This window comes from Pteronotus mesoamericanus, unplaced genomic scaffold, assembly GCF_021234165.1.
Source record: "Pteronotus mesoamericanus isolate MK-2021 breed Mesoamerican mustached bat unplaced genomic scaffold, CSHL_Meso_final contig_78, whole genome shotgun sequence".
NCBI lineage: Eukaryota > Metazoa > Chordata > Mammalia > Chiroptera > Mormoopidae > Pteronotus > Pteronotus mesoamericanus.
The window spans coordinates 14,713,603-14,736,796 of NW_026555258.1; the positions used below are offsets into that span (position 1 = coordinate 14,713,603).

General features: G+C 44.9%; 1 protein-coding gene across 3 annotated transcripts in view; it reads left to right on the plus strand.

Annotated features, from left to right (window-relative positions):
* The window catches only part of ASTN2 (astrotactin 2), an 807,209-nt gene that overhangs the window by 474,261 nt on the left and 309,754 nt on the right, over positions 1–23,194 (plus strand). For all 3 annotated transcript variants that reach the window (XM_054584473.1, XM_054584474.1, XM_054584475.1), the window contains one exon: positions 18,374–18,540. In XM_054584473.1, the coding sequence (XP_054440448.1) occupies positions 18,374–18,540 (167 nt within the window). The remainder of the gene's footprint in view (positions 1–18,373; positions 18,541–23,194) is intronic.

Sequence of the window (23,194 nt, forward strand, 5' to 3'; positions counted from 1 at the left end):
CTTATTCTTAACCAGGGCAAATTCCTCATAACATCATCTGTAGTCGTTGCCTAATATTCTGTGGAGGGAAATACACCGTTGTTTACTTTGTCTTATCAATGGTATTGCGAGTGTTTCCAACTTTAGTCTATTATAAACAAGGTTGCTCCCAGCAGAAGGCTCTTTCTGTGCCTTGGATTAAGTATTTGGAATAGCAGTCTATAAGGACAGTTTTCAAACTGCATTGCGTTTCACAATTTGGCAGAAGGCATGGGATGGAATTTTTTTTTTTTTTTTTTTTTAAGAAAAGAAGCCACATTGCTTCCGGGTTTCCAAACGATCCTTGTTTTAGAGTGCAGGTGTTCTTTCAGGATGCAGCTCAAGGGCAGGCTAAGGAGTTTGGCCAAAGGGGCCCTTGGGCAGAGGAGCAATACAATAAAATAGTACTTCAGGGAGGAGAGCCTGGTGCTGTGTGCAAGACGCAAGGGAGAGCATCCAAAGGCAGAGCAGAGGATCAGCGCAGGGCAGGGTCAAGGAGGCGGCTGGGCTGTCGTCTCCCTGACAACGGGAGGACGTCAGAAACAGTGACTGAAAAGTTCTCAGCGGCTTCACCGGAGGGCCTGGGAGGACAGAATCCATAGCTGTTGGAATGCTGATAATGAGACACGTTTTTTTCTCAGCTATTTTTTGTTGTTGTTGTTGTTCAGTAACCCATGCTCATTGTCAAATAAAACAAAACAAATTCTAACACTGCTGAAATGTACAAACCAAGGTCCTCTTTTTCTACCACTCACTCACTTTAGAGATAATTTTGTCACACTCTTGTCTATATATATATATCTTCCTATATATTTCCCCCCTCTGCATATGCAAATATAAATAAGAATTTATTTATGTAAATTTAAAAATGGAAGCATAAAAAGCATACAGTTGTCGGTTTTGTAGGCAACTTTCTATATCAGAACTGCATTTCTTTATACATGCTTTTAAAAGAGCATTTCCCCCCTTTTCTTTTTAAGGCAACTGGCTCCCTGACTTGATCTTAGCAACATATAAACGTTTTTCCTTGTCTAAAAAATAAAGATGAGCAAATTGAGTCTAAAAGCGTAAGAGCCAAGCTTGGCTTGAGCCCAGGTGTCCTAAATTCTAGTCAAGGACTCAGTGTTTCATACAATGGAGCCTCCCTTTATCTTTCCTCATCATTCTATTTTTTTATTGTGGGTCTCGGAATACGTAGATGAGAAATGATATCATCGTCATTAATTGAAATACATCCTCTTCCTTATATTTTCCAGCTTCTCATGGGCTCTGTTTTAATAAGTCTTCACCTACCAGCCCAGATATTCTTGGGGACAATAAACGTTTTATGGGGTTGGCAAACAGTTCGTTTGGGGCACAGGTGAAAAAGAGTAACTGGGCTCTCACCATCAGTCACAATCTTGGAAACTTTAGCCTTGAGGTACCAAACAGTGAAAAGGCCTCATAAAACACTCACTCGTCTTTCTCTTCACTGGGTAAAGTTACATGTGTTCCTAGGGAGGTGGGCTAATAATTGGGATTCTGGTCCAGTGGAGAGAACAGACTTGGCTGTGTAGGGAGTGGGTTTAAACTCGATCCCTGTCCCTGGGAAGCGCAGTGCCTTTGGGAAAACTGCTAAATATATCTGAGCCTCTGTTATCTTGTCCGTAAACTGGGAATTATACCTGCGAGTTAAGTGTTATCGGCTAAACCAATAGCCGGGCACCAGCTGGACCCTATTTCATAACCCCCCTTTTCCAGGGCCAGTTCTTATCAGATAGAGAGGAGCTTGGTGACCCAGGACATCTGGGGTCCTTTTCTGGCTTTCATTGACCTTTCAGGATTTCCCTCACCATCATTGAAAGGAGAGGTGATTTTAGGAACCTACTATACTGGGGAGGATATGAGACCTAGGTACTAAAAGGACCCTGTGTCCCGCCCTGGCTGCGTGGTGCAGTTGGTCGGGGCATTGTCCCGTATACCAAAGGGTTGCAGGTCTGACCCCCAGTCAGGGCATATACCTGGGTTGTGGGTTCAATTCCCAATCCGTGCACATATGGGAGGCAACTGATTGATTTTATCACATAGATTTTTCTCCCTCTGTATATTTCTCTTCTCTTCCCCTCTCTCTAAAGAAATCAATAAACATATCCTTGGGTGAACTTGATTCTCTCTGGGGCCGCTTTCTGCCCCTCAGCAGTGCATGAGTCAAATCTCTGCTTGGGTCCCTCGAGGGAAGACCCTGGAGATCAGCCTGTGTGATGGCCAGGGGGACTTCGCCTGCTCCACTCTCCCGGGGGAGCTGTTCCTTCATGCACAGGAACCCTTAGGGAAAGACGGGGCTCTCCAGATGGTGGGATTTCAAGCAGGACTGTTGTAACCAACCTCCACGATTTTGTCGTTGCCTTGTTTAGATAAGGACGCACTTCAACTAAAAACATATTTGTTTCAATTATAAGATTATAAAATGTACTAAAAGAACATTTAGAATGCATAGAAAAAAGAATGAAGAAAAATAGGGTACATAGTTATGCCTCCTCCAGTAACTACCACTAACATATTGATATTTACTTTTAGTAGATTTTCTATATAATCCCTGTTTAGCAATATTATTGTGAAATATACATAGAAGAAATATGTAAAGTATTACATCCAGTTTCATCAGTAGAAAATAAGCGGTGCCCATCTAACCACCAGTTAAGTCAAGGATTAGAATAGTGCCTGCACTTGAGAAGCCCTTTGCCCAACTCACCCACTGCGCCCCCATTTCTCATGTTAGCCCTTTCTTCCTCTGTAGAAGTAGCCGTAGCCCAGACTTTCACACTAACCATGTCCCTTTTCTTTTCTCTATAGTTTCCCCACTTATGTACACATAGAACAAATTTTTTGTTGTTGTTGTTGTTGTTGTTGTTGTTGGTAGCAGGTTTGCCAGCATTTGGCACACCTCACTAAGCTTGGCAAACGGATCTTCTCCACTGGTCGAAGCAAAAGTTGGTGATCAGTTGGTCCGCGGTTTTATTTAAATTTTAGCTGCACTCAGAATGCAACTCTAAGTACCTACTATGTGTTGGGCACTCTGCGAGGCCCTGAAGTTACAGCCATGCACTGTGTCCAGGCTGGCAGAAAGCTCACAGTGTATCCGGGCCCTGCCACCATGAACTACACAGATACCTCCCTTCATCACATGTACAGGCGACATTCTCCTGTTGATCCCCGCTGGTGTAGAGTCTGGCCTGATCCACTGCTTTCCACCCTTTCAATCACTGGCGCCCACATGAGCGTATTATTTATTTTTTTCCAGCTGGTCCAAAATCTTGCAGGCTTTTTCTACGGCATATTTTAAAATGTTACATCCTGAGTTCATTCTGGGTGAGAGGAAAACCTTTCAGGCAGGGGGTGGGGGTAGAAAGAGAAATAGAACAAATGTCTCCTCATATGCGGCTAAGAGTGACTTGGATCTTGGATCCACACAGCACCCCAGCCCAATGGTATCGCTGTCCTTATACTGCGAGTGTGACAGGAAATGGTATGCACAGTGTCACTCAGATTCGGAGTGGCAGCATCAGATCAGAATCCAGCTCTGAAGGACTCCAGTACCTTGATGGAAATGATAGGAGCTCCGGTCTGGGGCAGGCGGGCTCCTGGAGCACAGGTCCCCATTGTACTAACTGATGACACTGAGCGATGAAGTGTCGATGTTCTCGTGTACACAACAGTACCTGGACATTGGTTCCCGGGAGAGTTCAGAGGGATGCTGAGCACTTAACTTATTTCAGCATCTGGCCGATATCTAGTCTCAGTAAATAGCAGATAGAGGACGTCGGACAGGCTGTTGACGAGGCATTGAAAATAAAGACGGGAAGCACGCGGCCCTGGGTGGGACTGGGTGGCTAGTGCTTGGCTGTGGGTGGCAGGGAGGTGAGAGGACCAGAGTCGACGCTGAATTCGCTGCCTACTTCTATTCACAGCCAATTGAGGAACCTGAGGGTTCAACATAGATGGCATTTGTCTCTATTCAGGGCCAGACTTTTTTCTTCTTGTTCTTTCTCTTAAATTGCTCTCTGCGACAAAAAAAAAAAAAAAAAGAAAAAAAGAAAGAAAGAAAAAAAAGAAATATGCGAACCGCCTAAAATTATACTCTGCATGCGCTGGATAAATATATACCCTCAGAAGCATATGTTCAATGGCTGCTGCTCCATGCTTTTCAAAGGCAGCGAACTTATAGAATCATTTCTCACGCAGAGTCCAACAGCCGATGGGAAGGTGTGGTGTGAGGACGCAGCCTCAAGCTGCAAATTAAGTTTTTAGTTACAAAGGATGAGGAAGGGGCACCAGCCAGTGGAACCCAGCAGGTAATGAGAAGTCCGCACCATGAGAAGCATAGTGGTACCTCCACCATCAGGCTGTGGTTAATATTCTGGGTTAATATTCTGAGTTAATATTCATAACACATTTAGAACAGTGCCTGGCACATGCTAAGCACTGTTAAGTGTTAGCTATTATTGTTATTAATGAGCTATACAAAGGCTATTTATTATCATCACCAGACAGTTATTGAATAGACATTCTTCAGGACTGCTGGCAGATTGGCTTGGGCAAGCGTTCCCTGGTCTCCCTTCTCCCAGCCCTCAGCGCTTATTTGTACCATATAAAAAATTCAAGGTCGGTAAGAACGTGCATGCTTACTTCTCTCCCTGTGCCCTCACCACCCCCACTTTGGGAGAGATGCTCCCTGAGAGCTGTAGCTAAGACTTCATAAACTTGGTGACATGGAGGACAACAGGCTTTGATGGGGCAGTTGCTGAACTGAACACCGGCTCCATGCAGGTCCTGGGAAGCTCCAGAGAGTTGCAGAAGGCTTGGTCACTCCCACCAGGAGGATGACCAGCCATCTGAAGAGGCTGTGGGGTTGACATACAAGCAGTGTTCTCAGTCACGCCCCCCTAGAGCAGCGGTCCCAGCCTTTTTTGGCACCAGGGACTGGTTTTTCCGTGGATGGGGTTGGGGGTCAGGAGGTGGAGCACAGACAAGCTACACTTGCGGCCTGGTTCCTAACAGGCCACCGACCAGTACCGTTTGGCGTCCCAGGCGTTGGGGACCTCTGCCCTAGAGCAACCTCTCTGCATGGTTCCCCAGCTCAGGTGCCACCTACTACCAGAACCTGCCACCTGACCTCCCTTGGAAGTCTGCCAGGCTCTCACAGAGAACCACAGGCTGTGCAAGCTCTAAGGCCCCGAGAGACCAGCCGCCACCTTCTTCACTGAACAGATGAGAAGGCGGAGGGCCGGAGAAGGGAAGGGAAGTGCCCAGAGCAGGAATCGCAGCCTGTGTCTCCTAGTGCCCTGAGTCCTGTCCTGGAAAAGTCGGGTGACCATGTATCCAGAAAGCTAGCCATGATGATCGCGTGTGTGAGCAAACCGAGCCACACGTTTGAGCACACTTGCCGTGTTAGCACTATTCTTGAGCATAAGCCATCTTGCACTATGACTTTCCTTCCTCTCAGGCTTTACCCAATGTCTCTGTTTGCTCTAGATCCCCCGGGAGGTGAGGAATAACCACGCATCGTACTTCTTTCTGTCTCCATAGGACAGAGGCAGTGTGGTGTAGGGGAGGGAGCATGGGTTTGGGGTCAGACACGCCATGGTTGCACCCCGCCTCTAGTCCTCAAAAGCTGAGTGACATGGGAAAGGCACTTCTGGCATCGATGTTGTTTCCTCTTCTGCAAAGTTCTCTGAAGAGGAGCAAGCTCACAGAACTGTGGGCCTTCACCACCAGAATAGGGAAGGCACCTAGTTTAGGGACTGGCCCACAGTAGGTGCTCAGAGCATTTGAGTTTCCTTTCTCACATCTTCAGCGTGTGTTGAATGCTGCCCAGATGGCTGGCATATGGGGGAGAATAGCTTGTTGGTATTTCACTGGAACTCAAGCCAGAACTAAGCAATGCAACCAGACATTTTATTACATTCCAAAAATATGCATCATGCATCAAATATTGAGTGGTAATAATCGCAATAGCTGAACTTTTATAACAATAGGCAGTTTACCATGTACTGGGCGCTATGCTAGGGACATCATTAATTGTCTAATTCTTTTTTTCCCCACAGCAATTCTGAGTAGGTATAATTAGACTCATTTTATATTGAGAAAATTGAGGCTCTGGGGTTAATGAAGTGACCGGCTAACATGTCACAGCTAGTCAGTGGCAAAACCAGGTCAGATTCAAGCCCAGGCTTGCCTGACCCCAAGGGCCAGCACCAGGTGACTCCCTGCCCCATGCTGGGCACTGGGGTGGTGCTGAGGAGAGGAAGCTGTGTGTGTTACACTCTCCTCAAATAGCCCAGAGACTCATGGGAAGACACGCTGTGAACCAGAAACCATCCCACCTGCTAGGAGAGTAATTAACAACAAAGAGAAGGAAAAATGATGCTTGCTGATTTGGGGCATCGAAAGGAAGTAGGAACTTCTGCACACGGATTCTTTGTCCTGTCCCTGATGGCCCTGAGTGTCCCCAGCAACCGCAGGAGGCAGCTATGCATTATGAAGTCCATTTTAAAATGGGGAAACCAAGGTCAGAAAGGTGTGGTGACTTGCCCGTTGTCACACAGCGAGGAAATAACAGTATCTAGATTAGGGTTCCTTTCTTTCTGTCTCCTCAGCATCCCTCTGCTTCTGAAAGTCAAAGGACCTGCAGAGGGGGCTCTTCGAGCTGTCTGTTGCAGAATGCATAGGAGTCTTACAGAAGACGAAGGCAGGCCCGGCCAAGGGCAGCGTGTGAAGAGAGGTGCTGAGGCCGGGCCCTGCGCACAGCAGGCACTGCTGGGTGTTTGCCTGGGTGACGGCGAGATGCAGGCCGAGGAACAGGCGAGACAGGTGGCTGGGGCTGTGTGCCTGGGAGCTCCCGCAGGGGCTGGGCTCTCCGCCTGAGCTCCCAGCCGGCTGCGGTGCCTGCAACTGCAGCCAGCGCAACACCACCAGGGACTATTGATCCCTTAATCCTTTTGTGCATGTCCACCCCTTCCCTCCCTGTCAGCATCACAGCCCAGCACAAATTGAGTGGCAGCTGAACTGGCATGAGTTGATTAAAACTCCTAGTAATAACGAGCTCTTGACTGTTCTGGTTGTCCAAATCAATGTCGGCAATAACAGACAGGCTCCGTGGCCTTGTTGACAGATTGAGGCCGTGGAGGGAGAGGGTGGGGGACTGAGAACTGGGGGGGCCTTCTCTACTCACCCCCATTCCATGAAGTACTGCAGAGGCCCTCCAGGACAAGGAGAGCCCAGCCATCTCAGACTCTAATCAAAGGGATGGTGCATAATGAAGGACCAGCAGCACTTACTTAGCCTGTGTGATCCTCTGTAACCTTGCCTGTACAACGGGTGTATCTTAGAGGTGCCTCTGAGCTTTGTTGTGGGGATTCAAAGAGAGAACACATGGAAAAATGTTCAGCACATGTTAGGTGCTCAAGAAATATCCATTTCTTTTCCTTCCTTGCTTCCTTCCCTTCCTTTTCTTCCCAAGATGCTACATCTGATCTGTCTCTGCAAGACCATTCTGCCAGCAGTCTCTCTGAGTCCCCCCATTACCCATCACAGTGACCTTCCCCCAGGGTTTTTAGACTTTTTGTGTAGTCCTGGCCAGTCTGAACCACTTGGGAGATTATAGCTTCCACCTCCTTGTGGATCAAAGGAAAGAGCACCTCACTGGCAATCAGGAAACCTTGACCGGTGGACATGAGCCTCTCCCTTGCTGTGTGACCTCGGGCAATTGACTTGGCCTCTTTAAGCTTTAGGTTCCTCACCTGCAAAGTGAACAGGATAACACTGGTCCTACCTTCATGTTATCAGAAAGAGTAAAAGCTGCTTATGATACTACGAGGTCCATCTGGAAAAAGTCCAGCTATTGTTAACATAATGAGAGTGGTTTGTGCAAAATTGAGGTAACCTGGCAGCCAAGGAGAGTGCACTGGAATGCACATGCGTGAACAATAATATCTTCACTGTACTAGTCAGTGGGGGAGGTCGATGCTGTTGAGTGAGCATGTGTACTGTGTGGCTGTTGTATTCAAAATGATTGAGTAGAGCAACTACTCAATCGAGTAGAGAATCTGCATCAGATTTTGCGTTAAGCTTGAACATTCCTCTGTGGAGGCCATTCGGATGATTCAGAAAGCTGCAGGTAACTTTCTGCAACTGGTGATTGGAAGTTTTAGCACGACAGCACACCTGTCCATGCATCATCATGTCTCGTGTAGAGTTTTTGTTGTTGTTGTTGTTTTTGTTTTTGTGAAACATCAAATCACCCAGGGCATCAGTACAGCCCAGATTTGGTGTCTTGAGACTTCTGGCGTTTCCCAAAACAAAAATCATCTTTGAAAGGGAAGAAATTTTAGACCATTGATGATTTCAGGAAAATACAACAGGGCCTCTGATGGCGATTGGGAGAACTGTGTGGAGACCCAAGGTGCCCACTTTGAAGGGGACTGAGATGTCATTGTCCTATGTACAGTGTTTCATATATCTTGTGTCTTCTTCAATAAATGTCTCTCTTTTTCATATTACGTGGCTGATACCTTTTGAGCAGACCTCGTATTCCTCCTACGCTCTGTATGTATCAGGTCCCCTCCCATTGCTCCTGAATGTATTCCTATTTGGGGGACTGTAACAAGGTGTCCGTGCCAGCAGTGATCATTTTTTGAGGCCCTGCCATTGTGGTAGGCACGGGTCAGGTTGGGGATGTGGTTGGTTCTCTCAGAAGCCCGGTGATATAGGAGTTCCGCCCTCCAGTGTAGAGATGTGCACACTGAGGCTCAGAGAAGCAAGGCACACAGGTCGGACGTGAGCCGACTCCCAGCGCAGTTGTGGGGTCCTATGTGACAGACAGTGAGCTCGGCCTTTTGTGCACGTCTAACCTCACCTTTGCAGCATTGTCTCGTTTCATCTTTATCATGGTCTTTGAGGCGGTGCTAGGAGACAAGACTGTTCTCAGGCAGTGCTGTCACCCGCATTTGTGATGAGAGAAATCAAATGCTCGCTGAGCCCGTAGAGGAGGGCTTTGCCCATAGTTAGGTTTAGAGGCATCCTTGTGATTTGTTAAAGCGTGCTCAGTTCATTCAAAGGAAAGACTTTAGAGCTACTTCTCTGCTTTTCACGATTCATAGTTGTTTTGACAAATACCCAGCAGCTCAGTTGTCCAATTCCTTCACTTTACAGTAGAGGAAACAGACTCAGAGAGTGGGGTGTGCCTGCCTGAAGCCACCCAGTTAGTTAGCGATGAGGCCAGGCAGACCTGGAACTCGGCCGTCTGAGAGTCGTTCCTGTGCCTTTGCCGAGGGCTTGCTAGGATCTGGCTTCTGATCTCCATCATCCCTTAGCCCGCCACACCTACTTTGAGGATGGTTTTGTCATTATCAGTTCTTCCAGATGGAGAAACTGAGGCTCAGAGGTGCTAAGTGACTAGCTCAGTCTGAGCCAGTAAGAGGCTGGGTTCAAGGCCAGGGTTCTTTCCATTACCCCACCCTCGCCCTCAGGCCCCAGGTGCCAGAGAAGGTCTACGCTAACGTCCCTCAGAGCCCTGTGAGAGGGACTGGGCCTTTCGTCTAGCACCTCAGGAAATCCTCCAAGCTTTGGAAGTTGGTGGTTTTTCCTTCTTCTCAGAACAGCTGGCCCACCTTCTAGACCTGGGGGCGGGGTAGCAGAACAGCTTATTACAAAATGTGCACTTGGAGCAATTTTCATTCCGTGATTAATGAACATTAAAATGCATAATTACAAACAGAAACAAATGGCTCGGTGCTGATGAAAAGTTGGGCTGGGAAAGAGGGAGAGCAGGCTCAGGGGATAGAAAAAGGGGCTGGGGGAGGGCCAGCCACTGACAGGAGCAGCAGGGAAGCCTCATGGCCTTCAGGCTCAGGGACCCAGGCCCAGGGTCTCCCTGCGGGTTCTTGTCTGAACTGGAGCAGAATGGGAACTGTGAAGCCCTGGAGCCCAGCTGATCAAGATTAGACGCCCCCCCGCCCCCACCAACTTGCGCCCCAGCTCTCTCATTTACTTACAGTAAAACCTCTGAGCAAAGGAGCAGCCCCCCAGAGGAGTGGGGTCTGTATCAGATAGACCTGCCCCCTTTTTATGCCCACTCCTAGTCCCAAAGGGCCTGCCTCCCAAGGCTCCTTTTATGAGCTCTAAAAAAGTGCTTACAGATAATTGAATTCACTAACCAGTAATCTCTTTAAAGTAGCAAATCAAATCACTTCACTCCTCTGCCAACAACCCTCCAATGCCTTCCAGCTGTACTTGGAATAAGCTCAAGATGCCTTCTCATGACAGAAGTCAGGTGAAAGCGGGGGTGGGGGGGGATCAGCAACTTTTTTGTATAAGGACCACGTAGGAAATATTCTAGGCATTGAAAGTCACGTGTTGTTTTGTTGTTTTTGTTTGTTTGGATTTTTGTTTGCTCTTCTATTCTTTCTTATAGAAAAGCAAAACTTTAAAAATGTAAGAAAACATTCTTAGCTCTAAGGCTGTACACAAGCAAGCTGTGGGGGAATAGATGTATTTTCTATATTTTTCCCGCCATATACAACTAAAAGCCCTGGAGGTTATATATAAAACAAACATAGAACTGTGAAAAGTGGAAAAAAGAAGGCAGACCAGCTAGGGATTTGGGGACCCAAAGAAAGATAGAGTGGTTAGTATCTTGGGTTTTCTTTTTGCCTCATATGTCCCAAATTTGGAGTTGAAAGGGCCAGCAACTCAAAAGCACAGTAGGTGAAGATCAAAATAAAACAAACAAACAAATGAAATACAATTCTAAAAGCCTGTTCTTTTTAGCCAAAGTACCAAAAACAAGGCAGCCTAACAAGATAGGATTTTTTTAGACAATAATCATTCTATTCCCCCTAAACATCACAAGAAAAAACAGAACAAACCTTACCCCTGCTAACAAAGGCCAAATAGGAGCTAGACTTCCATCTTTTTGAGGCTGTAATGACACAGTCCTCCCTTCTCAGTCCTGCCCTCCCTGCTGGGGAGGTATCAGAGAAGACCAAGTAAGGAGACAGAACTTTGATCCTCACTGAGAGGTAATGAGCGATCCCCACACCCCCATCCCAAGCTCATTCAGTGTCATTGGAGATTACGTGAAGAATCTGGAGTTTCTCTCCTAGCCTGAAGCAATGAGGCACCCTTCCTCTCCCTTCTGGAGTGTTGCCACAGGAGGCTTAGGAGAAAGCAAGGACAATTGACCATTGATCAGTAGTAGCAGAGCCACCACTCCCCACCCTGTGTGCTATCACTGGAGGTCCAGCAACTAGGCCCACCTGCCACTTTCATCCAGGATGATTGATCAGTGAACTCCTAGTAGGCAGTCAGATTCCCACCACTCCTCAGCAGAAGTGAGGACCCTTCCATCTTGGTCATGTGAGGAGGCCAAGTAGGGAAACTGGGATTCTACCTCCCATCAATAACAAGGTGGGCCTCCACATTTTTCCTGTTGGAGCATGTCAAAGGAAACTAGATTTGAAAAAAGGTTTCAGTGAGGTCCACAGTTAAGACATAATGCCCCAAATGCCCAGGTTTCCACCAAGAATCACTTATCATACCAAGAACTCAGGAGATCCATAACAGAATTTAAAAAAAAAAAAAAAAAAAAAGACAGCCAATAGATATCACCACCAAGATAACAGACATACTAGAATTAGCTGACAAATATGTTAGAATAGTCAACATAAAATGCTTAAACAAGCAATTATAAGCATAAAGTGAAAAAAGAATAGTCTCAGCAAATAAATAGAAGATACAAATGGAAGGCAAATGGAAATTATAAACTGAAAAGTACAATGATTGAAAAAAAAAAACACAGTGGATTGGCTCAACAGCAGATGGAAAGGACAGGGGAAATAATCAACGAACCTAAAGATAGAACAATAGAAATTACCCACTCTGAACGTCAACAGAATGAAAAAGAAAATGAGCACAGTTTCAAGATCCTGTGGAACTGTTAAAAAAAAATTTCACTGGTGTCCCAAAAGGAGAGAAGAGAGCACTCAAAGGAAAAATGTACTCAAGGAAAAAATGGCTAAAAACTTCTCAAGTTTCGCTAAATACACAAAAATACAGATTCAAAAAGCTGAATAAATTCCAACTAGGATAAACACAAAGAAATCCACACCAACACATCATAATCAAATTTCTGAAACTATTTTTAGTTTTTTAAGTAGAAAATCTTAAAAGCAAAGAGAGAGACACACTGGCCAGTGTAGTTCAGTTTGTTGGAGCATTGTCCTGTAAACCAAAAGGTTGCAGGTTCAGTTCCCAGTGAGGACACATGAGGTCGCTAGTTGCGGTGTGTACAAGAGGCAACCAGCTAATGTTTCTCTCTCACATCAATGTTTCTCTCCCTCTCTCCCTTCCTCCATTTCTTTCTCTCTAAAATCAATAAGCATGTCTTCGGGTGAGGATTAAAAATAAGTACATACATAAATATATAAATAAAGCCAAAGAAATATCATCTTATGTATGAAACACAGTTTGAATGACTGGAACTATGAAAAGTTATGGAAGTCAGATGAAAGTGGCAAAACATTTTTTCAGTGTTGAATAAAAAAAAACTGTCAACTCCGAACCCTATGTCCAATGAAATATCTTTAGTATTGAAAAAAATCAAAACATTCTCATCTGAAAGAAAACTAGAATTTGAGGCCAGCAGGCTTACTCTAAAAAAAACAAAACAAAAAAAAACAAAAAAACCCAGCTACCAAACTAAAAAGGAGTTTGCCAAAGAGAAAGGAAATAATAAAAGAAGGAATCTTAGAACATTAGGAAGGAAGAAAGAACAGTAAGCAAAAATATTGTCCAATGATGACACCAGTAGTCTGTGATAAGTTGCACAAACCTGCAACGACCACTACAAACCACATAGAGGCATATACTCAAAAACAGCAAATAAATCACAATGGAATCCTAAAAATGTTCAAGTAACCAAGTTTATGCTTTCTAAAAGAAATTTACTTCACACATAACTATTTAGGCAGGTTGGAAGTAAAGAGAGAGGAAAAGACATACATAAACAAAAGCAGGAGAAGCTATATTAATGTCAGGTAAATTAGGCATTAGAACAAAGAAAGTTACCGGAGGGGGGCATCGTATGATCATGAAGGGGGTCATCCACCAAGAATATATAGTTATCCTAAATGTCTATGCATTACACTACAGGGGTGCAAAATATGTGATGTAAAACCTAATAGAGCTTAAAGGAAAAAGTACACAAGTTCACATTAATAGCTGGATACTCAACAGTCCTCCTTCAACAGCTGACAGAACAATTAGACAGAAAATTAGCCACATTATGGAATAACTGAACAACACTATCAACCAAAGGGATCTAGTTAACATTTATAGAACACATTGCCCAGCAACAACAGAATACACATTCTTATTTTAAGTGCCTATGGAACACGTACCAAAATATCCTGGGCTATGAAAAGTCTCAACAAATTTTAGAATTCAAATCATACAGAGTGTTTTCCTGCCATAGTAGAATCGAACTAGAAAGCAATAATAGATAACAGAAAAATCTCTAAATACTTGGAAACCATACAACATACTTCTAAATAATTCATGGGTAGAAGTAGAAGTCTCAAGGGAAATAAATAAACGGCACTGAACTGAATGAAATAAAAAATATCAAAATTTGTGGGATACAGGTAGCATGGTGAACTATCCTTTTATTTATAACTTAAAAGGCAGGAAAAGGAAATAGAAGGCATGGAAAGCAGAAAGGAGGAAATAAATCTACCCCCATTGGCAGATCACATGATTGTCTAAACAGAACATCCCAAGAAGTAATGACTGAGTTCAGCAAGGTCTCAGAACATAGGAAGTATATGCAGCATATCAATTGTATTTCTGTATACCAACAATGAACATGTAGACACTGAGAGCAAAAACATAATGCCACTTGCAATCCCTTAAAAAAATGAAATACTTAGATGTAAATCTAACAAACTATGAATAGTACATGTATGCTGAAAACTACAAAATGCTAATGAAAGAAAGAAAAGAGATCAAAATAGGCACATGGTTTTCATGGATTGGAAGACTCAACATAGTGAAGATCTCCATTCCCTCCAAACATAAGGATTGAATATAATTCCTATCAAAACCTCAGCATGAATTTTCTTCTAGGTCAAGACAAGATTTTTCTGAAATTTATATGAAAGGGCAAAGGAATTAGAATAGGCAACACTTATTTTGAGAAGTAACAAAGTAGAAGGAGTCAGTCAACTCTATTTCCAGACTTACATAGTTTCAATAATCCAGACTGTGTGGGGTTAGTGGAAGAAAAGACAGACGGCTCCATGCAACAGCATAGAAGACCTAGAAATAACCTATGCAAATAAGCTGCTTTTTTTTTTTTTTAACAGAAATGCAAAAGCAATTGAATGGAGGAAACGGAGGTTTTTTTCAGAAAAGGGTACTGGGGAAAGTATACTCTCATGGGCAAAATACCAAACCTCAATGTAAGTCTCATGCCTCGTGCAAAAATTAACTCAAAATACATCACAGTATTAACTATAAAATATAATACCGTTAACATTTCTAGAACACATGTGTGTGCACAAAAGAAAAATCTTTAGGATTGGCAAAAATGTTCTTAGATTCCAAAGTACAATCTATAAAAGAGAGAATGGTAACTTGAATTTTATCAAAATTAAAAACATTTGCTCTGTGAGAGCTCACTTGAAGATAAGACAAGTTACAGAGTAGGGGAGAAAATATTTGCAAACCACATATCTGACAAAAGTCTGGTGTGTAGAAAATATGAGGCACTTTCAAAACTTAGTAGTAAAAAACCTCAATCCAATGAGAAAATGGGCAAAAGACATCAAGAGACATCTCACTGAAAAGGATATACAGACTGAAAATAAACACAAAAGATGTTCAGCATCATTAAACATTAGGGAAATGCAACTGCAGTGAGATATTACTGTACACCTACTGTGATAATGAAAATAAAAAATATTGTCATCAAATACTGATGAGGTTGTGGAGAAACTGGATTGCTTGTGCATTGCTGGAAGGGATTTAAATAGTACAACCATCCCAGACAAGTTTGGTAGCTTCCTGAAAAAATTAAACGTGTACCTGTCGTATTCATTTCTTGAGTGCTTAGTGTGTGCCGATTCTGAGCTAGGCACTTCAGGTGTTTTTTTCAAAAATGCCTCCAGGAAAGGCACTGAGATTCCCACAATGAGGCGCTGGCCTAGATGCTCAGTGTCATAAAGCCTCTCTGAAACTTAGGCCTGCTTTCAGCCCTCATATGCTTGTCTCTAGGATGCCTGCCCCATGTAAAGAGAGGAAACTAAGACTCCAAGGTCATAAGGCAAGTGTATGCTGGTGCGTGCTCCCTTGTTCTTTCTAGTGTCCTAGGACACCTCCCTTCTGCTCCAGTGTCACCCTCTTCCTCGAAGACATTCCTGGCCAAGGCTTCCCTCTTCTGATGTTCCCCAGTCATTCCTGGGAGCAGAGTTTTCATCTTCCCTTCCAAAATTTACTTCTTCATGCTTATTCTATAACTAGTCATTTTGCCCAACACATACAATATATTTCTTTTCTCAAACTTGATTATGATTTCCTTCAAAATATAGCAGCGACCATTTGCTGAGCACTTTGCTAAGCACGTGATACATTTACCTCACTGTATCAGTTATGTGTTGCTGCATAACAAAGGATTCCCAAATCAAGCAGCTTAAAGCAAAAAGCACTGTATTCATTTCTTAGGGCCACTGTACCAAATTACCATGAACTGGGTGGTGTAAGACAAGAGACATTTATTCTCTCACAGCCTGGGGTCTGGACGTCTGAGATCAGGCTCTCAGCAGCACTGTCCTCCCGCCAAGGGCTCTGAGGGAAAATCCCACCTTGCTTCTTCCAGCTTCTGGGGGCTGCAGCGTTCGTTGGGTTGTGGCCACATCAGTCCAGTCTCTGCTCTGCCGCCATGTGGTCCTCTCCTCTGTGTGTGTCGTCCCTTTCTTAGAAGGGCAGCTGTGACTGCTTTAGACCTACCTGGCTAATCCAGGGTGATCTCCTCATCTCAAGAGCCTTCATTAAATCACATGTGCAAAAAGTATACCGTAGAAGGTAAGACACACAGTTTTCAGGGGTCAGGACGGGAACATACCTTTGGGAGCATTATCAGCCCATCACACTACCTCATTGGTTTGCTATAGGGGTCAACTAAGTAAAAACAGGTGAAGTGTTTAGATTATACCTGGATCATAGAACATGCTTTTTTATTTTTTTTTAAAGATTTTATTTATTTTTCAGAGAGAGGGGAAGAGGGGAAGAAGGAGAGGAGAAACATCAGTGTGTGGTTGCCTCTCACGTGCCCCACACTGGGGACCTGGCCTGCCACCCAGGCATGCGCCCTGACTGGGAATCGAAGTGGCGATCCTTTGGCTCATGGGCCGGCACTCAATCCACTGAGCCACGCCAGCCAGGGCTAGAACATACTTTTTTAAAGAACAAAAGTGATAGGGAATAAGAGGGGGGATGGGGAAAACTGTGAGTAATACCCTGCCCCACATATTTGCTGTTACCTGGTGAGAAGGTCAGTTGTTCCTTCCAGCGCTCTCCCCTGAGTCTCTGCAGACAGCCAGCCCCAGACCCCGCATCAGCAAATGGCTCTGGACGACCCTATGACCAGGTGCCCTCCTGTCTAACAGTGACTGTTCCCAGACAAGCAGAGGCCTTCCCTGAGCTTGTATTAATATGTACAGCACTTCGCTCACATGGAAAATTGATTTTTCTTTTTAAGCACAAAATGTGGCCAGTTTTATAACCTTTCTGCAGTTTGACAAAGGCCATTTATAACCCGCTTTCTCCGTTACCCTCCCTGGCGCCAGTCTCAAATGTCTCGAAGAACTCTGTCTTGCATTTGTAATTATGAATTCTTCTTAAGCAAAATTTAATTTCCAAGAGGGCTGACCTTTTGTGTGTTACTGTGGGTTTTGTAAATTAATTTTTGTGTGAGTGTGTGTGTTGTTATTGATGTTGTTCGGGGCGGAGGGACTGGGAGCTAGTCGGGAGGGGGGTGTACATTGGGAGGGCGTTTTAATCAGCTGTGCTCAGTGATGGATGGGGAGGGCTGGACTCCGGGTGTTAATCTTTGTGGATGGGAAATGCCAGCAGGGTGACCGAAATGAAAACCTAGTACCTTGCTTTCTCTACCGAACACAGAAGAGTTGGAACAGCTTCCCCATCTGCTGGACTAGAGATGAGTTCAGCCTCATCTAATGATGGAAAACTAAATAAATAGCCAGTTGTCCCTACAGTGTGAGGTCTTCCTTTCACAGGGCACTTAGCAGGTGCCAGGCACACCAGTGAGAGCCTGTGCCTGAGGTCACTCAAGGTTGGACTCATTGAGGTTTCTTAGGGTCCAGGGGGCAGCCGTTTGGCTACGTGTGGGAACATGCACATCGCTGGGGTGAGGACCTTGACTATTAGCTTAGGGAAGATTCGAGTTCTTGTCGTAGTTTGAAAATCATTAAGCTGGGGAGTGATGCTGTTTAGAAATATCAGTTCAGTGGCCAGTAGGAGGATGGTATAGGGGAGGCCGGGCTGGAGGCCAGCAAACTGCTTAGGAGGCCTTTGAAGTCTCCTGGTGTGAGTCTGCAGGTATCTCATTTGGGGCTCCAGGCACAGGGATGGGGAATAGACACATTTATGACAGGAAGGAAGAAAATTCACATTTGATGGGTACCAAATGGGTGCCAAATTTTGAAGTAAGGTGGATACCTCCATGACCCAACTTTGGTTTCTGGGCGTAGGTGCTGTGCCCACTTCACAGATAAGGAAGTTGAGCCTCAGGCAGGGTGGGTATGTTGCCCTGGATCACACAGGGAGAAGGTGAAGAACTTGAATTTAAACTCCTATTGGGTAGGAGCTCTTTAAAATGTATTATCCGGCTGCCTCTCCCAGTGACCTCTGTAGAGCAGCAGACCTTATTCAACAATTATAATAAGTAAAATAATCAGGATGATCCCAGCAATGTCAGTATTAACAGCAGCTCATATTTGCTGCATGGTTGCCCCATGAGCCAGAGCATGCGAAGCACTTTGTGGACATTTGCTCTCATTATTCTCACAATTCTATGAGGCAGATACTGACACAAGTCCCATTTTACAGGTGGGTACACCAAGGTTTAGCGAGGTAAAGGGACTTGTCTAAGGTCACACAGCGATTAGTTGGCCAAAGGAAACTTTGAGCTTGTCTCATGGTTACCCAACACATGTACCTTTTCAGAAGGTGGGAAGAGAGGGTGTGATGGGACCTGCCACCTCCTCAGCCGTGACTCGCCTGTCACTTTCTCTCTGACCAGTGTCCCGAGGAGCTGAGGCCCATGAAGGACGGCTCCGGCTGCTACGACCACTCCAAGGGCATTGACTGCTCCGATGGCTTCAACGGCGGCTGCGAGCAGCTGTGCCTGCAGCAGACGCTGCCTTTGCCCTACGATGCCACCTCCAGCACCATCTTCATGTTCTGTGGGTGAGTGTCCCCGAGTCCCAGCCATTCCCTTCACAGGGGCGGGGGATGCAGAGCAAAGGTCAAGAATGACAGTTTGGCCAGGCTGGGCCTAACCGTCAATGGAATGGTTTTTTTGCCTCTGTTCTCACAGCTCAAGGGTCAGGAGGCAAGAATAAACACCCACCCACCCACCCCTCCTTTTAGATATTGGGAGGAAGAATAAATACTTGGTTAGTAATTACAATGAATGTAATGATTGTCCAGCCTGCATCCTAAGGTCAGTGCTAGTTTCTGCTGAAGCCTCCTGCCCCTTCTGCGCCCCCTGCAGGCCTGGTCAGCGTAGTTAGGAGACAAACACGGCACCATGAAGGCTTCACTAAGAAATCGGCAGGTGCGGTGTCAAGAACACAGGCTTGGCCCCGGCTTTCAGCCCTGGGTCTGCAGGAATTTAGCAGGGTCACGTTCAGGGCTTAGCCTCTCTGTGCCCTAATGCTTCTATGGCCCAGATAATTGACTGGAGCAGGGAACATGGAAAGGAAACAATGCAGACAAATGCTAAGGACTGAGTGGAGTTTTAAAGTCAGCGTGAGACAGAAAGAAGGGGCACGCACACTCCTACCAATTTGCTGAGTGGCCTGGGACAGGTCACCCTCTCTGGGCCACAGTTTGACCACCTATGAAATGAGAGTTTTGGACAATAATGCCTACCCTTTCTTCCGGTTTACCTTGTTTTCCGTGACCGAGGACTCAGCGGTTGTTACCCCGTCATACATAGCATCTAGCGCAGTGTTTGGTCCTCGGCAATCACTCAAGAAGATGGCAGCCTTTTTTCTTCTCTTTGTTCTCTTTCTGATGATGTCTTCATATTAGAAAATGCCCTTATCTTTTGACATTCTGTGACTCAGAAAAATAATCCTGTGCTCGGTGGGAATGTTTAGTCACTGACATATATGCTGAGTGCACTACTAAGACAGAAAAGCAGAATAAAGGCCTGGAACAATCTATTCCGTCTTACCTATTGCGAAAAGGGGCGGGGGTGGAGGGCTATGTATGGATTTAACTGAAAATTAATTTCACCCGCTTGTTTTTAATCTGCGGGGTCCAGTTTTCCTTGTGCCGCTGATTTCAGGGTCTCCCTCTCTGCCCCAGTTACACCTGGGGCTGCACGTGCCTTCCAGCAGGTGTTGGAGGAACTCACCTGAGGCCCTAGATATGTATCAGTAAAATAAATAAGAAATAAATTAGTGTATGCAGACCTGAATTTATAGTAGTCTCTCCTCAGCTTAAGTGACTGCAGAGCAGTACTGGGTAAATTATGCATGGGCTGAGATCGGAGGCTTGAATGAAGAATCAGTTGTGTTCTTATCACTGTTGTTTTTTTTCTCTGCGTGCTTTGGAGGATGTGGCCTTCTGTTGCAAATAACCACAGTGACAGCAATAGTGATTTTGACATAGAAACTATCGCCACCCTCTGTCCATAGCACACTGCCATGGTGAAGGGGAAGGAATCAACAGACATGGGTTCTGATCCTAGCTCTCCACCTCTGAACTTCTCAGACGCTGGACCTTAGACCTTCAGTTTCCTCATCTCTAAAATGTTCATAATATCTGCATCACCATAATGGTGGTTGTGAAGAGTGCAAAGTTACTTTACGTTTAATAAAACTCCATTAAGACTAAAGAATGTACCCAAAGTCATATGGTTGGTAATGTAGCGCACCACCTCTTTGCTGTGCAACCGTGAATAAGTTGCTTAATATCTCTGTACCTCAGTATCCTCATCTGTAAAAACAGGGATAATAATAGTTGTTATGAGGACTCAAACCACTCCATGAATACATCATACAGTACATGAATATTTGTAGAGTCCTGCGGGCCAGTGCCCTGCACAATTAGCACTATAGGTTTATTAAACACAAGTGAGTGATAGTAGTGACACTAGCCCCTCGCTTGCTCAGTGACCATAAGTGCTCATTTCTTGGTTTCCAGGTCTGCGACACAAGGGGAACCAACCTTCCTTATAGGGAAAGGTCTCTGCAAGTGGAGCTCAAACTGAGTGGGTGGGAGTGCGCCATGAACTGTAGAAGTCCATTCCAATGCTGATAAACAGGACGAAAAAGAAAATAAAACCCAGGTTTCCTAAAACCAACTGTACTGTTGACACATTTTGAAAATTGTCTATTAAGGATGCAAACGAGAAGTTAGCCACATTTGTTAGGAGTGCAATAAACAAACCAGTGAAAGCTATTATCAGGTACTTGTGCCAAAAGTTGGTGTGCCATCAGTAGGTGAGTGGATAAAAGAAGCTGTGGTAGCCCTGACCAGTGTGGCTCAGTTGGTTGGGTGTCATCCCACAAAGCAAAAGGTCACTGGTTTGATTCCCAGTCAGGGCACATGCCTGGGTTGTGGGTCTGGTCCCCAGTTGGGGGTATGTATGAGAGGCAACTGATTGATGTTTCTCTCTCATATCAATGTTTCTCTCCCCCTCTTTCTCCCTCCCTTCCCCGCTCTCTAAAAATAAATAAAAAAAATATTTTTCTTAAAAAGCTTTGGTGCATTTACACAATGGAATATTACTCTGCCAAAAAAAAAAAAAGAAGAAGAAGAAGAAATCTTACCTTTTGCGACAGCATAGAGGGATCAGGAGAGTATTATGTTAAGTGAAATAAGCCAGTCAGTGAAAGACAGATACCATATAATTTCTTTATATGTGAAATCTAATGAATAAGCTGAACTGCAAACAAAATAGAAACAGACTCAAATGCAGAAAACTGACAGCTGTCAGAGGGGAGGGGATTGAGGGGCTGGGTGGAAAAAGTGAAGGGATTAAGGGAAAAAAAGCTCATAGATACAGACAGTACAGTGAGTTCCAGAGGCAAAGCAGGGCAGAGGAGGTAGAAATGGGTAGAGGGGGATAAATAGTGTTGGAGGGAGACTTGACTTGGGGTGCTGGGCATGCAATACAATATACAAATGAGGTATTAAAGAATTGTATTCCTGACACCTATACAATTTTATTAACCAATGTCACCCCAATAAGTTCAATAAAATTGGTTTTCAAAGAAAATACTTTAAAGAGTGAAAAGAAAAAAGGAGGTGGCATGCTGTTGAATTAAGCAAGAAAAACAAATCCTCATTCAAAAGGACCTTCTCCACTTGCTTGAAGCCCTTTGACCTTGAGTTTTCTGGATGGACACAGGTTTCATAAACCCATTTGCAGCCAGGTTAACAATAGCAGATAACACTAAGTGCTACTGTGTGCCATGACTGTGCTATATGTGTTGTTTACATTAGCCCATGTTCTCACGACAGCTTTACAAGGGAGGTACCATGATGAGATCCCCTTTACTATTAAGAAAACCAGGCACAGAGAGGCTCAGTGACTGGCCCAAAGTCACATAGCTGGTAAGTGGGGGCATAGGATTCAAACCCAAGCTTGTGGCTTCAGACTCAGTCCAGACAGATTTGATGTCACTGCTGGCCGCAGGCCACTCCTAGCCCTTGGTTTTGAGCCATTACTAAACTTCTCCAAGCCTCTTCTTTCAAGTAGAATCAGTTGTGACTGTAGCATCGTTGTGAGGATTAAGTGCAATTAGATATGCAGAAGGGCTGGCACGCTTAAGCACTCAGTTAGTGGCAGTTATAATTAGCCTAATAGGTATGAAGCCATCTCATTTAATCATTCAGTGACTGAATTGTATGCCTTTACCTCCCTATCTCCAACACCGACAACAGTGCCTGGCACATAGTAGGCGCTCTCTTCGAAATTGTTAAATGAAGCTCCTTAGTTAATAGAGCTAGGGAAGTTCTCCCCAGTCCCACCTTTCCAGCTGTATATTTAGCCAGGTTCTTCTTTCCTGAATTAGGCCTCTTGGCTTTGGCTGCGGGGGTTTGGATAACATTCCCTCTGCGTCTTGCCCCCTGCCCTACCCCATGCCCTCACTATTTGTCTGCGGCTCCTTAGCTTGGACAACTCTGTCGTCTTCAAGTGTCTGTGCAGGTGTTACCTTCTCCAGCAGACTTCTCTGAGCCCCACAGCGGTGCAGGAGTGAGAGGTGCAGCTACCCTGGAGCGGGGTAATAGGGCACCTCCTCTGTTCAAGGGGGTGCTATTTCAATATTGGCTCAGTAATTATTGAATGGAGTTAGGGCACGCAAAGAGAGGACTTTTTATTGTCTTATTATGCTTTGTATTTTTTCATTTCTATCCACAAGACCCTCTTGCAAAGGAGAGGTCCATTTACATTTGACCTTGAGTTCTACTGTTCCCATGAAATCTTGACACCTCTTAGAGACTGGGCCTCTGGCTAGCTGCCCTGGTTATCAGCCCCGAGTCAGGTCAAGTTCCCTAACAGTGAGTCAAGAACCCTTCATCAGGGGTCACTTAGCACTCCTATCCCTGTGCTGCTTCTCCCTGGGGGAGCCCCACTGCTCTGTTGCCTTACCGGTTTTCCTGAATGGTCCCACTCACACTGTGAACACCCCGTGAGCAGAGACTGGGTCTTAGCTACCTGTGTGTCCCCATTGTCATTTTCCATTGCTTGTCCCAAAGATTTCTTCAAAGCCATAATTGCTGAATTAAGGAATCCATCTACCTAAGATTTCTCTCATCTATTCTATTCCCAGTCTTTTGTGGAACGTGGAGGATGCAGAGGAGTGTTGAGCACAAGCCTGTG